At 35.1% G+C, this 17,591-nt stretch overlaps 1 protein-coding gene and 1 long non-coding RNA gene across 3 annotated transcripts; both read left to right on the plus strand.

The window, feature by feature from the left end:
- LOC109721010 lies at positions 264-5,547 on the plus strand. 2 transcript variants are annotated; one of them, XR_002219119.1, is made up of 2 exons: positions 264-378; positions 4,953-5,547. It is a non-coding gene; the product is annotated as an uncharacterized LOC109721010 (long non-coding RNA). The 2 variants fall into 2 exon arrangements; XR_002219118.1 differs by having other exon boundaries at positions 5,216-5,547.
- On the plus strand, positions 10,558-11,540 carry LOC109721009 (transcription factor ILI6). Its single transcript, XM_020248400.1, has 2 exons — positions 10,558-10,904; positions 11,202-11,540. The coding sequence occupies exons 1-2, from the start codon at positions 10,779-10,781 to the stop codon at positions 11,349-11,351; spliced, it is 276 nt and encodes a 91-aa protein (XP_020103989.1). The 5' UTR covers positions 10,558-10,778; the 3' UTR covers positions 11,352-11,540.

Genomic DNA, 17,591 nt, shown 5'->3' on the forward strand with positions numbered 1-17,591 from the left:
ATCTAAATACAGAAATTGTCAACTGCACCCGGTGTTTACTTACGTCCGTGAACCGCATCTCTGTTAACCAATACTAGAGACTTTATGAAACTGTACGGTATAGATTGAATCAGGATGTAGCATGGCGGGTGCAAGAAGTCGCGGTGCACGCATTTATGGGTGCACATAGTCCACGAAGAATTTGTCCTGTTCTCGTTTCGCGTGGTCTCCTTTCCCTGGTATGTTCGCCTCTCCTGCTCTTTTTATTTTAATTTTTATTTTTATTTCCGTAAAATTTTCCCTTGGAATTACCGCAATCAACCGCAACTGATTCTAGGGTTTCCTTTTATGGCGCTCTGAATCCGTAGTTGTTGTAATGTATCTGTTTCTAATTGATTGGTATGAATCCCTATAATTTCTCTTTGGCAATTCCAATAGACGCAATTATTGTGTTTTTTTGTTCTTGATAAGTTGATAGCTATCTAAATTATTAAGATTTTCTAATTATTTTTTTAATTCTTTTGTTGAAGTTTCTGTTTGGTGGATGTATTGTGCATTTGGGATAATTCGATTTTTTTTCCCCTTAAAGGTAACAAATTTTAAGGGAGAACATTTAATTTAGAAGTTTAGCTCAAGCCTACTGTAAAGGTTAAGTTGATTGTTAGTTATAGTTGCTTTAATTGAAAATGTTATTTAGTGGTTTGGATGGACTAATCTATATTTTGTAAAATTTCATGTTATGAAGTAAGGGAGAGGGAAAAAGAAGAAGAAGAAGAAGAAGAAGAGTGGAACAAATTTGAGATAATTTCTATTGAAGAATTGCACAATTGGAGGTTATATTAAAGGTGTCTGAATTGCATAAATTGTTGATATTGTTTGGTAAAAATAGTTTTTGTGCGAACTTTGTTAAAGATTTTAAAGTGTTTTGTAGAAATATGATTATTATTATTATTATTATTATTATTTGTGCTCATCTTTCATGAGTTCATAAAAGAATGGAAAAAAGAGGAAAAAAATAAAAAGTGAATGCGATTGTTGAAGACATTGTCGATAAGGTGTCGGCAAGGTATGCAACTTCAAAGCTTGTTTTATTTAAAATTGTCAAATGCATCTTGTCATTTTTTGGTAAGCGCTTAGCTTTGTTTTGCCATTTCATCATAGCAACTGCATTGCCTATTCCATCATCATATAATTACAGGTAATAATTCGGGCGTTTTTTTTCCCTGTTACTGTTGAACTCTTTTCTAAGATATTGCTGTTCGGTTATCAAATTTCTGCTTTAGCATGCGGATGTACGAGGGGAATAAAGAAAAAAAAAAAACCAAACTAGAGTCCTAAACTATATTGTCCTCTTAAGCTATGACATTCAATGGCCTAATCTTAAAATCCTGGATCATTTTTGTAGTTATTTCAACTTGGGTATCACTAAAGTGTGTGCAATGTAGTGTCAGTTCAGCTTTAATTAGTACCAGTTGCATTGACACCGCGAACCCCTCTCTTTCAATAGCCTCACATACATGTGTGCGCACACATGCACACACACACAAAATGAAAGTAAATTAAGATTTAGTTCGAAACTATCATTTGGATTTTGTAATTTTCTATGTATCCATTGCAAAATTATCATGCACGCGGGCTTAACATGAAGTGTTTTACATGTAACATTTCAGATCATGCCATATTGTTTGCTGGAATCTTACTATCCTTTCTACTGCTTATTTCTGTTCCTGGCCACCTACATCAACCTCAATGTTTGGTACGAAATCTTGCAGGCATGCAAATAGAAATAGGACCACACTAATTATCACATCTTCCAAAAAATCAAGTTAATGGCCTCAATTTATGGAAAGAAGGGATGGATCCTTAATGCCAACATGTGCAATATTCCAACTCCCTCCCCAAATCCTTTTATCCCTGTTTGACATGTTTCACTGAATGAAATATCATACAAAAGCACACACATGCACACACACACACACACACACAAATGAAAGTAAATTAAGATTTAGTTCGAAACTATCATTTGGATTTTGTAATTTTCTATGTATCCATTGCAAAATTATCATGCTTGCAGGCTTAACATGAAGTCTTTTACACGTAACATAGGAATTGCTTATATGAATACTTCATCCTTCAGATCATGCTATATTGTTTGCTGGAACCTTACTACACTTTCTACTGCTTATATCTGGTCCTGGCCACCTACATCAACCTCAATGTTTGGTACGAAATCTTGTAGGCATGCAAATAGAAATAGGACCACACTAATTATCACATCTTCCAAAAATCAAGTTAAGAGTAATGCTTCTATACTTTTTTTTTTTGGTTACCGTTTATTCACACGTATTCAACGGCTCAGATTTAGTTTTTTTAAAATTGTGACCTGCAATAGTAGGTCACTTTGGAAGAGGTACCGGTTACCAGGTACCTCAAAAAAGGATATTTTTGTCTTTTAATACATTAGCAATTTAGTCATTTTACATCTACTATATTTTCAAAATTTTTATTTTTTCTTTGTTTCCTTTTTCTCTCTCTATCTTTCCTTTCATAATTTGGCATTTCATATAGTAAAAATTTCAAATGATTTAACACTATGATCATTGAATTCAAACTTTAAATAGTAATATGAAATTCCTCTAATTTAAATTTCACTTTTAAATTTAAAATTTAATATTATATTCAAATTTATATTTTAAAAATTTAAGTTTCATATAAATACTTTGAAATATGGTAAACAGAAATAATTGTTTGAATTCTAGTCTTCTGCGTTTAGGTTTGGTTTGGATTTCGAAAAATTGGTCAGTTTTGAATTTGGATATGGAATTTTGAAATCTGTCGAGTTTGGAAATAAGTTTTGTGATTGTTAGTGAGATTCGAATTCAAATTCCTAATTATTTTTTTTCTCACCAATAATTCTAATCTTTTTAATTATATATGTTTAAATTAATTTAAAATATTTATTAGCTTTAACAGTTAAATTCACTTCTGTTTAAAATATTTATTATCTTTTCCGATTTTGGTTCAATAGATTAAAATCAGATACTTGATAGAATAGGTCAAAATCTGATCAGTCAAATCAATCGGTTCAATCTAGTTTTTAAATCATTGAATTTTAAAATTTAAATAGTAATATGAAATTCATCTAGAGAAATCTATGTTGTAAAAATCTTACTCTCTAAGTTTTTTGTGCATTACGTTTTAAACTGATGCAAATAAACTGTATTTTAAATCTTGGTAAAATTTAGTTTTAAATAGTAATATGAAATTCCTCTAATTTAAATTTTACTTTTAAATTTTAAGTATTTAATTTTTAAAATTTAAATTCATCGTATTTGAAATAAAAACTATTTCTAAAATTTCTATAATTTAAATTAATGCATAATTTGAGAAACACTAAAACATTTAAAGTAGATTCCTAAAATTAATATGCCTAATAATTGCATAAATTTGGTTAATCAATTAATTCCTAAATTAGTGCTAATTAATGCATAAATTTAGGACCTCAATTAAAAGTTTCTTTAAATATTTGTATTTATTTAATTACCAAACTAACCTTGAATAAAATAATCCTTTTACCTGTTAAGTATTTAAAGTACATTTTTACCCTCTATTAATCAACGGTTAAGATCTTTTTTATTTTTTTTTAAAAAAAGTACCGAATCATTTCTCTCAAGTTAATGGCCTCAATTTATGGAAAGAAGGGATGGATCCTTAATGCCAACATGTGCAATATCTTGTGTTCCTTCCCCCTCTTTCCAACTCCCTCCCCAAGTCCTTCTATCCCTGTTTGACGTGTTTCACTAAATGAAATATCATACAAAACATGTGGGTCGTGTTAGCACTTAGACATGGACAATTTGAAGTCCTTTTGTTCAATAGGACGTTGCACTGACTTCGTATAAATTCCAAAAATTATAAGTGAAGGGATCACCGCCACGAGGCACTGAGAGTCCTGTACCTTCGTCATCCTTCTAAATTCCACAGTGAGCTTTTACTTGGTCAAACTATGATCAAATACAGAAGAAGTAGATGCTCCTATCTTAGGTTACATGCTGAACATTAGTTACTGTAAGCTTGTTTTTTTGAGCTAGAACAGTTCACTGCATATTTTGGCCCTTGTGTACACTTAGTATACGTCACAATGTTTGGTTAGTTTCTAGAAGAACCAATTGTATATTTTTATCTAAATCATTCAGAGACTATTTCTTTTTACTACAGATCGGTATGTACCGAAGTACCAGGCCCTGTAGTAGGCATTTAGATTTGTTATGAACCAGAGTCTGCTGGTTTGTGATCTACATAGGAGAAAAGCCCTTTGCAAATGCTTCGCATTAGCAGCTAATATTCCATGGTCAATTTAAGGTACTCGACTCTAAAGGTTTCTGTCATGGGTGCAAAGGCATCTAATTCATTCCTTGTTTTTAAAATTTCCAAAAAAGCTTAAGCTTCCACAGGATGATATAACTTATAAATTATTACAATGGTCTCATAAATCAAGTCCACGTGAATTGCATGTAGTTGCTTTTATCATTAAAGTTTTAATATATTTAGGAAGTCGGCGCTCGCTGTAACCCAGATGGGCTGAATCATATGGTCCAGAAAGACGGTATTTCTTCTTGCCATCCAACACCGCCTCATCATACTTGAAGTGGACTTAGATATCAAAAACTCGGGTCTTTCACTTTAAACTATGGATCTCATCATTATTGCTGCTCAATCCAACTTCATGCTTTGAAACGGTGCCTTTTCCAACTCTGATTAGAGTCGCGAACAATGCATAAACAGATCATAAATATGGTGGTACAGCAGTCCTGAAACGCATGCATGTGATTCCTTATTTGTTGCGTGGACGGAATCTGGTAGAGTTGTCATATTGTAAAGATAATGCATGTGATTTCCTGTTTGTTTTGAGTGGGAAATCTACTTGAGTCGTCATTTTTTATGATAATGCATGTGATGCCTTACTTCTCCAGTGCTGGACTAAAGGGCATAGGGTTAAATGAATGGATAGTCCCTGTGATTTAACATTCAGTGGCGCTTTAATCCCTGTACATTGAAAGCGAATTGAGACCATGTCTAACCTTTGTGTTTTTTTGTGGTAAGGGAGAATGCACAAGTTTTTTAGGGAGTATAATTTTTAAGTGACTATGCAAGCATTTTAGCCTATGAGCATATTTGGTCCTTCTTTGATTGTCAAATCCAGGGAGCATTGGTCCTTATTAGCCTGACCATGCAGGATCCAGGATTAAAGAAATAATCCAGGCTCTGACATCTTGTACGGAACACGCTATCAATTCGATCGAGCTCATGTGCCCCGCGATGCACGCTGCACCATGAAATCAGTAAAGAATCGTCTCGTTTTTTATGATACTCGTGATTGCTTGGGCTAGTTGATTGTAATTTGTACTCATTGTCGTCTATTATCTTAGATTCTTGTACTCGCTCACATATTAAACAGTTTTTTATACTATAAATGAGTATCAAAATGTGAGTTGTTATGCTTGGTGTCACTTGATTGGACAAAGCACGCTGTCGTAATCTTTATATATAAAACTTACAGAATTACAAGTTTCCCCATTGTATAGTAATGAGCATCTAACCTTTTATTTTTTTAACTTGTATTGGGGTGCCGTGATTATTATATTCAAGCTACAAAGAGAATTAAGATCTGGAGATACGTATAATTATCGCTACCTTTCTGAGTATCTATGCTTGTGATTGGTTGTCTATGTTAAGTATTCGCTAATGAAGGTACTTGTGGACCTCCGAGTTGCATGATCACTTTCACAACAGTGTTATTATGCTATATATTAGACGTATCGTAGGGTGCATGTATATAGTGAGTTTCGGAGAATACATCTACGGTAATCATATTGGTTTTAACGTATATTTCAAGTAGAGAAAATGTTTTAAAAGCCAGGTGAAACTACTGAAAATAAAAAGAAAACAACAATATTTTTTGACATTTCCTATCTGGAAAGTGTATAGAATTGTGTGAACATCATAAACTGTGACCGTAATAAAAGTATAAAACCAGTGATTACTGATACCACTTTCTTGGTTTCTTGAATTCCTTCCTTTGTAATCTGACCTGGTAGAAGCAAGGGATGGCAAGTGCCATTAAAATACTCTTTTTTTTTTCCATCTATTAATACCTTTTCTTTTTTGGTTGTTGTTGTTGTGTGTAGTTGGAGTTAGCTCTCGCTGGTTAAAATATCGAGTTAAAAAATCTAGCTTATGCCCTGCTTATTTATTAACAAGCCGAACACTAGTTAGCCTGCGAACAATAAATTAGATTGCTAGTCCGTTTACTGGCTAAAAGGTTGAAAAAAAATAACTAAAAAAATTAGAATATTAATATAATAATTAAAATTTACAAATTATAGGTTTATTATATTTTAGTGTTCAAATGATTAATATTTCAAATTGAAAAATTTAACTCGTGTTCATCTTATTTAATTCATCTTGCGCTCATTTCGCCGAAGCATTATTTGTGTGATAGAGGTTATTGGCTCCTGTGGGCTGTTAGGAACTTGAGTTGATCTGAGTGGGTTGTGCTGCGTTGACTGGTCAACGTTCTATGACTCCTTCATTACGCAGCTTACCACGTCTATTTATTTTAAATAAACGCAATGAGATTTATTTTTTTTCATATTTTTGTCCACCCTATTAATCTTTCCATGGACAATTAGAGTGTGAGAGCGTATAGGAAATAAAATATATATGAAGCACTAACTTAGACCTTTTAGAGTAAATAAAAACTATTGTACAGTACGTACTTGTAAGTATATATCATGCATGGTATTAATTAACTTAGCACTTGTCACAGCTTGTTGTAAGTATACATATATCTTGACCTCGTCGATCACGTTAGAGTTTCAATACCCACTCCCAACTTGTGTAACAATGTCATTTTTTGCCCTCAAATTAAATAGGATTTTAGAATGGTTAATACAAGGGAGAATTGACACATTAAGTTATACATACATATATAGCCCATTAATTAATTCTATTAAAATTAAGAGGCCGAGTTGGTGATGCTTTAAATGCATGGACATGTGGACGAGAGGGGACGAAGTTTGTATAGTACTTGGCATGTGAGGCATGCCACATTACATTATCAACACCAGGAGACATGGGCCGTGGGTAGCAAATGAGGAGATAAAGAGTAGTCGATATCATGCAACTGCTCATCCCCAACACTCATATATATATATATATATATATATATATATATATATATATATATATATATAACCCCCCATACATACTAACTTTTAACCACTATAACTATTATACGCGATGGTGCCTGAACTTGTTGCTTTGCATACTTTTCCGCTTTATCTTATTTTTTTTTGAGAGATAGATAGCACGCTATCCGCTTCGTTTATTTCATTTAGAAATAAACTTAGCTTGAAATATGAATCAATTAGGATTCGAACTTGGGTCTCGGGTACCAACCACCAAGCCTTTTGCCATTTGCGTTAGGGACGGTCGGTTCTGCTTGATCTTATTATTAAGAACATAACTGGTGTTTTTACATAAGTATTTTTAAATTAAACTAAATATATATTAATGTTCTTTTCAATTTCGAAAATTAAACTTTGTTGCCATGCACAGAAGTGAAGCACAGTACTTAAAGTTTCGTTTTAACCTCGTTTGGCAATTAACTAAAAGTTGCTCTTGCTTTTCAATTCTCTTCTTTTTGATTTCTTCTTCTTATTATTGTTATTTCTTCTGGAGATTCGATTTTCCAGTCCAAGATTTTCTCACCAGCTTGATCTCGTCAACTGAATGACTTTGCAACGCAACAGTTACATGTGAGCATGCATCACTCGTATATAAATATATAAAATAAACAATATATATATATATATATATATATATATATAGTCCGGCTACTGTACTTTTATTAGTATAGGTCCCTTCATATTTATAAGTTTTCGGCCGTTAGATCTATTCTTTTGGCCATTTCCACCGATTATACTATTCAACCAACCACCCACTCAACCCTAGAAAACCACTATTAAACTAACCGGAGTCACTATCATCTTAACCGTACATCCCTTCATCCAACAGTAAAAAGCTTATGAGTACAAAGGGCTCAATACTAATAAAAGTGTAGTAGCCCTATATATATATATATATATAGAGAGAGAGAGAGAGAGAGAGAGAGAGAGAGAGAGGCTAGGGCTACTATCTTCTTAAGAGGATAGTAGCACTTGTCCTATCAAATTGATTTTGATGATCGAGATTTCGAATCGATGATCGGAGCCGTTGAAGTTGATCTGGAATATTTGAAATATCTAGAAACTAAATTTTATAAATTTTAAAAATGATTTACATAGTGATCAAAGTATCGTAAAATCGACAATTTTTGACGGCCTATATGAGCCGTTTGCTTATTTAACGGTGTAGAGCAATCCAAATTGCTTGAATTTTTTATAGAAAATTCTTTATACTATTTAAATAATGTTTGATAACTCTGATACTGAATTGAGAAAGTCTAATCTCTATTTTAAGAAGGTTATTTATTTATGACCGTTCATTTTTCGACTTTTCGATGAACTTGATAATAATTTTTAAATATTACAAAATTTGGTTTCTAAATATTTTTAATTGTGTAGATCAATTTCAACGGTGCTGATTATCAATTTGAAGTTCCGATCATTTAAAACGACTTGATAGGACAATGTCTCTAATCCTATTAATAGGATAGTAGATGGACTCTCTCTTTCTATATATATATAGAGAGTTGAGGTAGAATACTCTCAAAAGCACCAAAAAGTTGGTGCTTTTGAGTTTTTAACTCTTGGATGGAAAAATGTAAGGTTGAGATGATGGTGGTAGGTGGTGGTAGGTAGTGGTAGGTGTAATAATGTTTGATCCAAGGACTATTAGTAATCAAGGAGTAGATCCAAGAGCTAGAAATCTAGAAGTACCAAGGGGTGATACTTTTAAAAGTATTCTGGCTCAATTATATATATATATATATATATACAGAGAGAGAGAGAAGACTGTTCAGCGGAGCGAGGATGACGGACGACGATGAGAGATGGCACCTCGCGGCTGCGCTCGGCAGATACTGCGAGTTCGATCTCCTGAGGAGAGGAGAGAGGAGTTTTGCGGTATGCCTATGGAAGCACGAGGCCTCTGTGTTCCAAGTTGTTTCAATGTTCGGATTTTCGAATCGACGATCGGCTCCGTTAGAGTTGATCTAGAGTATTTGAAGCTACCTAGAAAAATAAATTTTGCGATTTTTCGTATCATTTGCCTAGTGACGAAGCGGTCAAAATCAAATAATTTTAACGGCCGTGGTGAGCCGTTGCAAAGTTTACACGGTGTAGAAATATCCAAAATCACGTGAAATTTGATAGAAAATTTTTTATACTATATAAAATAGATCAATATCTTTAATCTAAAAATTTAATGTCATATCATCACATTTGTGAGATTTTTATTTCAGCCGTTGATTTGAAGCCCCTTCGATCACTGGGGCAAATGATATCGAAAAATCGAAAATTTATTTTCTAGATACTCAAATACTCTAGACCAAGTCTAACGGAGCGATCGTCGATTCAAAAGTCCTAACAATCGAAAACAACTTGGCAGCACGGAGGCTCCGTGCTTCCATAAGCATCACTAGCCGCCACTCTCTCTCTCTCCATCTCTCTCTCTCTCTTCTCTCTCTTCTCTCTCTCTAATATATAATATATATATATATATATATATATATATATACACGTATATTGTGGACAAATATAAATATATATAATAATTAATAAAGTTGTATAGCTCAACAACATGGGTTGCGTGGTCTCCCCTTGACACAGCAGGCCTCGTGTGTCGTTAATAGAGCTCGACTCTTTCTTCTCCTCTCTACCCATCGGAGCACTTCGTCTCCACGAGCCCCACTTGTAGAGGGACAGTATGGCGTATCCCCTCCATCTCATTCATGATCTCCCCTCTCTCTCTTTCTCTCTCTTCCATATAAAAATATTAAAATTACAGCAGTTTTTATATACAATAACTGATTAAGCTTTGAAGAGAGTAGGGGTTCCTTGGACTTACTTTGCATGTTATTAAAGCCAGCAGAAGATTCTAAGTTTTAAATCTGTCTTAAAATTTTCTTCTATTTAATTAAATTTAATGTCTTTAGCTGATCAGAAAATTAAGTGAAACTAAACAAGAGAAAGAATGTTAATTATGAAGATGTATACCAAATTGTAGTTTTAATGATTCACTTGAGTTTTTTTTAGAAAATAGTGTTTGTTTCACACACACACACACACACACACACACAAACACACACTCTTTCTCCAACCAGCACACTATTTAACTACAGTACTTAACCCACTTCTTTTTCCCATAAGCCCTGTCTCTTTCCCTTAATTTCTACACCTCTTGTGTTCCTCCATTTCACTCTTACCCACTCTCTCTCTCTCTCTCTCTCTCTGTGTGTGTGTGTGTGTGTGTGTGTGTAGATCACTGACTCTTAACTTCACCTGACACCCCTCCCCACTTCTCCTTCTACTTGTCTCTCCTTCCATCCTCAACTCACCATCTCTTGTCCCTCAACATGCCAATCTGATCACTATACTGCACCATCCAGTACTCCACCAACATAACTCCCACCATCTCTGTCTCATCCTCTATATATCCCTCACACTTACCGACCTTACCCTCTTCTATATATACCCTCTCTCTCTCTTACTCAATCCTAGCTTACATTGAAGTAGCTAGCTAGCTATATATATAGTAGTTGCTAGTAGTCCACATTCCGAATTAAGCACAACATCATGTCCAGCAGGAGGTCGAGATCGAGGCCGTCGAGCTCGTCGAGGATCAGCGCGGAGCAGATTAATGACCTCGTGTCCAAGTTGCAAGCGCTTCTTCCTGAAGCTCGCATCAGGAGAAATGATAGGGTAAGTAAGTTGTGAAATGCAACTATTTTTCACTAAAAACTTAAACTGCTGTAGAATTGTATTTAATGTATTATAATCAGCAATGTCGCTTACGCCTATATTTAGGCTAGCGCTCTCGATTTAATGTAAAAGAAAAGTTAATTAGATTACAAGGCTCGAAAAACTTGACCTCGATCATGAACTCCACGTCCGGTATTATGTGAAATAATCATTATTCTCTACAAGTTTAAGCTCCTAAGTAATGCTACATTTTATGATCTATACGTATAAATGCAACCAAAGTTTTGGTTTTTGCAGGAGTCTGCGGCTAAGGTATTGCAGGAGACTTGCAACTACATTAGAAGCTTGCACCGAGAGGTCGACGATTTGAGCGAGAGGCTCTCGGAGTTGCTCGCCACGGCCGACAGTGCCCAAGCTGCGATCATCCGTAGCTTGCTCACGCAGTAGATCTCTATTTTGGCTGGGCATGCATAGTTTCAAACCTTGGTGTTATGTTCTTGGATTTCATGGCTAAACTTTTGTCAGAAGAAGCATCACCTTAATTTCATTTGATTGTAGCTAGTGAGCCTTTTGTTAGTTGGTCCGTGGTGTACTAAACCTTAATTCGACCTCTTATAAGAGCTAGAGTTTTGATTCCATGCATGTTACTTTAGCATATATATATATATATTGAATTGCCCCTACAATATATCGTAACTGATCATATTTGGTTTTGCATACTAAAAATGGAGTGTAAGTTGACTCATTATTGAAGGGAGCCACATACTTGTGGATACAATTTAGATAGTGGGTTACCCTTGGAATTGCACTATTTTTCTCTTTTATTGACCATAATTTTTTTTTTTTTTTTTTTGAAGTAGCATTTCCAAGGGTAACCCAAGTTCAAAATTATTGTTACCCTTGGAATTGCACCATGAAGCGGAGAAAATTGCAAAAAAGAGTGTGCTCCATCTACTCTTTTGATAATAGTGGGGGTAGAGTTTCAAGAGATACTACTATGCTTTTAAGATATAGTGTGTGTGTATATATATATAGAGTTGAGCTAGAATACTATCAAAAGCAAACGGGCTTCGTTGTCATTCATTTATTTTCGATGTTGGAGCCTCCAAATCGACGATCGGCACTGTTGAATATGATCTATACCACTTGAAGCATCTAAAAATCAAATTTCATACTTTTCCGATACTGTTCTCTTGTCAATCAAATTGACACAAAATGAATGGCTGAAAGTAAATATTCTTTAAAAAGTGATGATAGTAATCTTATAATCATCAAGATCAAAAGTATAGATCTTGTTCTAAATAGTTTAAAAAATTTTCTAATCAAAATTCAATTGATTTTAATATCTTTACACCGTTAAACGATAAAATACCTCATATCGACCATTAAAATTATAATTTTTGAAACCCTTTGATCATTAGGCTAATAATGTTGAAAATATTTGAGATTTGATTTCTAGATACTTCAAGTGGTATAGATCATGTCCAACGGTGCTGATTGTCGATTTGGAAGCTCCATCATCAAAATAAATGGGTGGCAACGGAACCCGTTTGCTACCAATAGTATTCTAGCTTAACTCTCTCTCTATATATATATATATAGCATGGCTGCTGTGCTCTCATGAGCACAGAGCCCTCCGTGCTCCTGAGCCATTTTCGATGATGGGACTTCCGAATCGACGATCGGCTCCGTTAGACTTGATCTAGTGTATTTGAAGTTTCTGTAAAATAATTTTTGTGATTTTTCGATATTATTTTCGTAGCAATCGAAAAAATTCAAAATCAATAATTTTTAACGGCTGAAATAAAAATTCTATAAAAAGTGGTGATATAGCACTAAAATTTTCGATCAGAAATATTGATCTTGTTGTAGATAGTATAAAAAATTTTCTATCAAAATTTCATCTGATTTAAATACTTCTACACCGTTAATATATATATATATATGGTTTTATCTCCTCAAGGGGAGGAAAAGTTTCTTTTACAATATCTAATGGGTTTCCAGAATCCAATGGGTATTACCTTATTTTTTTTAATTTATCTACCGATGCTTTTGCATATTTATTAATTAATTCATCGTATATTGTTGCACAAGTTAGTCATGTTCAAACTAGAAATGTCAAATTTGCCTGCCACATTTGGGCCAAATAAAATACTATTCTCTAGGCAATATTTTATATATACACACTCTTTTTCTCAGAAAAAAGTTACTATATATACACACTTAACGGAGCATATAGAAGTAGAATTTGAGCATAATTGAATCCGAGTATCACGACTGTTGTAAATTTATTAATAATATAATTTTTTTCCAGACAAATTTTACTCTTTTTTGCTCTTGAGACTTAGGTCTAAACCATCAAGAGACAATGTTTTGCATATAATAGGTCGATTATACCCGGTTGCCGAACAAGTCATACACCTACACCTGCTTGTTTGTCCGTAATTAATTTTTAAGTTAGAAATAACTTTCAATTGAATGAGGTACGTAATTTTTGTTTCCACCTTTTTAGTCTGTTTTACTGAAAATTTTAACACTAAGATTTTCCTCAAAAAAAAAAAAAAAAAAACACTAAGATATAAGAGGGTGAAAAGAAGTAGTAGCAATTAATTTTAAATTTTTTTTCCTATATATATTCCTATCTCTCTCTCGTAAATAATTTTAGTATCATTCAGAACAAAGTCAATTATGTTATTTTGAAAAAGCAAAGTTATGGGTCAATTTAATTTACTACGAACCAAATTACAAAAGTGGGTACTTAAGGCCATAGGCGACTTCACTCCATTCATTTTCGGTGAAACAAAAATGCCCTTTCGCTTCATTTGGATGGAGAGAATAGAAGAAGAGCTAAAAGTAATCTCCTCTCCTCTTGTTTATATTATTAAAGAAAAGTTTTGTCCTTTCTCTTCTTTTTTATTCACTTCGGAGGATGGAAAAAAGATAAAACATTATTCACTCTGTTTTGTTTCCATTTTCTCTTCTTTTCTCTCCGTCCAAACAGAGTTATTCGGGGGTTGCTATTATAGTATCCCCGCCCTGGCCCTCATCTTTTTTTATTTATAATTCTGCTCAAAATAGGTGGGGTTAAACTGGAGCTGAAAGTTGAAGATGCCTTATTGGGCTTCAAGGCTGAACCCCAATTTATACCCAATTGGCCCAAAAGTTCGCTTATTAACAAACTGTTTCTTAAGGCCGGCCCAGATGACTATCTCTAAACTGCTTTCACAAATTGAAGAATCTGAAATTCACTGGTGAAGTATTTGGAGATTTTGAAATTCAACTTGCTCATTATAAATATGTATAGAGATATATTCCGCAGGAAATATAGTTTTTTTTTTGAAAAAAAGATAGCACGCTACCCGCTTCATTCATTAAACGGATGAATTAAGCTACAAGAGTGGGGCAACATGGCCCCGAGAGAAAACAAGCCAAAAAAAAAAAAAAAAAAGAAAAAAAAAAAAGGTTGGGTCCAAGATTGCTAATTGGCTAGAAGGAGATCCCACTCTTTCAGCAGCAGGCAGAGTCTATGGGTTGCTAAACCGGGGTTCGGCGGGATGTTTCGAAAGATACAATCGTTTCGGACGTTCCAGATGCTCCACCAGCAGCCAACTAGGTCTGTAAGTCTGTTCCGCTTCTTTCGATGGTCCAAAAAGCACATCCACCTATCCCACACGAGGTGTACATTGTCCCCCAAATCTTGGGCTTGGATGTTATCCACTCCTGTCAGTAACACAAACTTGTAAAAAACACAGCGAGTAAATAGGTGATCCACAGTTTCTTCGTCTGCCCCGCAGAGCACGCAAATAGGGTCGTTAATCCACCCCCTCTTAACTAGCTTATCCCGTGTGAAAAAAATTTTTTTGAGCACTAGCCAGCTGAATACTTTCACTTTGAGAGGAATTTTGAGGCTCCAAATGGCGACGGCTCGGGCATCCCTCGTCCCACCATCCGTCAAAGCCGAATAGGTAGATTTAACCGAGAAGTGTCCATCATTATTTCATCGCCATTGAATCTCATCCTGACTGTTCTCAACGGTGTAACGTGATAGCCATTCCATTAGCTCCGCGAGGTTCGGTATCACGCAGGAAATATAGTTGGATCAAAAATATATAGAGATATATTCCGCAGAAAATATACTATAACTTGCTCATTATAAATATATAATTTCTCCACTCGTGCAGATAGAGCTTTAGCTACGCAACTCCTCTACTTCTTGTTTGGTGATTAGGTCCCGGTTAGATGGGCTCTAAAATAAGGAGTACTAACTACTTCATGGAATAGACCTTTTTTTGTTTTTATTATTGTTATTGTTATTATTATGTGGTTGTTTTAATGGATTTAAAACAGGTCCATAAACCACAATGAACTGTAAGATAAAAAAATATAATTTTTGGCCGCTCGACTCCAATTAAAACTCCATTTCTCCGGACGTATGATTTTCTCCTCCTTCATTTCTAAAAATTATAAAAATTCTTCTCTCCGTCTATCTTCTTCATCTCTTTTATTTTTTGTTTTCTTTTCAAGCAAAACATGGTGATGAATCCTCCAGCAAAGACTACGGCGACGGCGACAACGACAACGACATGCAAATATTCTTTTGCCCTCTTCCTCCCCCATCCCTCTCTCTCGCTCTCTCTTCTCTGTAGAGCCTCCTCACCACCACCGCTCGCGATCCCTCACCCCTCTAAACTTCCACTTCTTCCCTTCTTTCCAACCAAACACGAGCCCTCCGGCGGAGACGACAGCCGCGGCAACTACAGTCCCCTTATTCCTCCCACTCCTTTCTCTCTCCAGAGCTCGCGTGGCCACGTCCTCTTCTAGATGCACACTACACAAAAGCCGAAAACCACAAAATAAAGAATTTCGCACAATTTTCATACTATCTATCCAAACGGGGCCTCGGAATGCTAATCAAACCAAACCGAACCGCGAGCAACGACAAACACGGATGGGGGCATAAACTTTTCTAGGACTTGTCTAATGCCATGGCTCGAGTATCTACACTGTTGAGCACCCACCACCACCACCTAATCGCGCCTAACGCATTATATATGTTCCAGATTTGACTCATTGTCCGATCGAGAATGAATTCTCTGCGCACGTGGCGCCCTCACCAAAAACATCTTTCTTTCATTCTTTTTTTTTTCTTTTCGAAAAGAAAAAAAAAAGAAGGAAACAAAATTATTGTCGAGCAGAATAAATTCTCTGCTATTGGATGCTTCATCAAGATGGCGATGGGCCCCACCTCATCCTAGACATTACAGATATTCTTTTATTGGAGCTCCTTGGTTTTAGTAAAACCTTAAAATCGCCTCGAATTGCATTACGCCATTTATGTCGCTGCACTCAATTAATGCTGCCTCGTCGTCGACTCGACCCCCAGTTTTGGCTTTTAGATAGAGGAGAAAAAAAAAAAAAAAAAAAACGAAATATTAGAGCTTAATTAATTAATATTTTTCAGAGTTGGACTAAAATTTTACTAGCTCAACCGAGCTGGTTCATTCAATTTTCGAAAAAGGTAATTCTTAATTTTTTTTCAAGTTCTAATCGTATCCATGGCTATCGGATAATTGCTCGAACATGAGGTATCTTTTGCTTGCTTTTAAAATTTGCGGTCAATTACGATCCGATAGCTTATATTCGTCTTAACGTTTTTTTCACTTTTAATATAACTTTGCTCTTATAGCTGCACAGTTATAAGCATCGAAACTTTTTCACTTTATATTGCGTTGCGTGCGCGAATTCACAACTGCAGACTCTCACTTTCGTCTCTATGGTTCTCACCTTCTCAGTCGTTTTTCGTATGCTATTTTTCACCTAAAAAAGGAGCACAAAAATTCATTTAAGTCGGCACCCGATAAGGCGTACGTGTACAAGAGGTTCCATGGTCCATAAAGTGAAATGTTGATCGATCAAAACGGTCCAAAGTAATTGAAATGCTTGTTCGGATGCAGAAATTAGTGCCCATAATTGATCGGCCCACTCAATTAATGTATATATATATATATCTTTCATATATATATATATAGATCAGGACCCTACGCGGAGTCAAATTTGGTACAATTATTTACAATTATTTGGGCTCTTTCGCCAAAACACGCGGACAACTATTTCGATCCGAGCCCCGACAAGTTAAAAACAGTTGATTTGGTTCGTTGCATTTCGAGCATAGAGTGAGAATGAATCATGGTCCAAACTCTTCTTTGGTCGTTTGTTACCTGTTATTGTCACGTTTCGGAAGTCGTCTTCGTATGTTTGTAGTCTTTCAGATAAAGTTAATTCTTTGACCCGCACAAGCGACCATAAAGTATTATCGAACCCATAACCTCTCGCTACAACTAGAGGTGCCATATACATGAATTGCAATGTTGGTGGACGATGCGGTCGTATTCAAGTTGAAGTTTGGCACTTTGGGCGGTGAACATGTGACGCGCCTTTCCCTATTTTGTTTTTTATTTTCTTTTATTTTTTATTTTTTCTTCCTGGGAGAGTGATCTGCACTGTGGAGCGGAATGTGACTCTTTAAAGGATAAATGAGTCATGCGTTTGATACTGATATAGCATGCCTTGACAATAGTACTGTGCTAGTGGATCTATATTTCGACGAAAGGTCGCTCGACTTAGAAACTGTTTGGTTATACGTGGATGTAGCTGTACTACAGTTGCATATGTACGAAGATATGTATG

Source organism: Ananas comosus, linkage group 15, assembly GCF_001540865.1.
Source record: "Ananas comosus cultivar F153 linkage group 15, ASM154086v1, whole genome shotgun sequence".
In the NCBI taxonomy this organism is placed as follows: Eukaryota; Viridiplantae; Streptophyta; class Magnoliopsida; order Poales; family Bromeliaceae; genus Ananas; species Ananas comosus.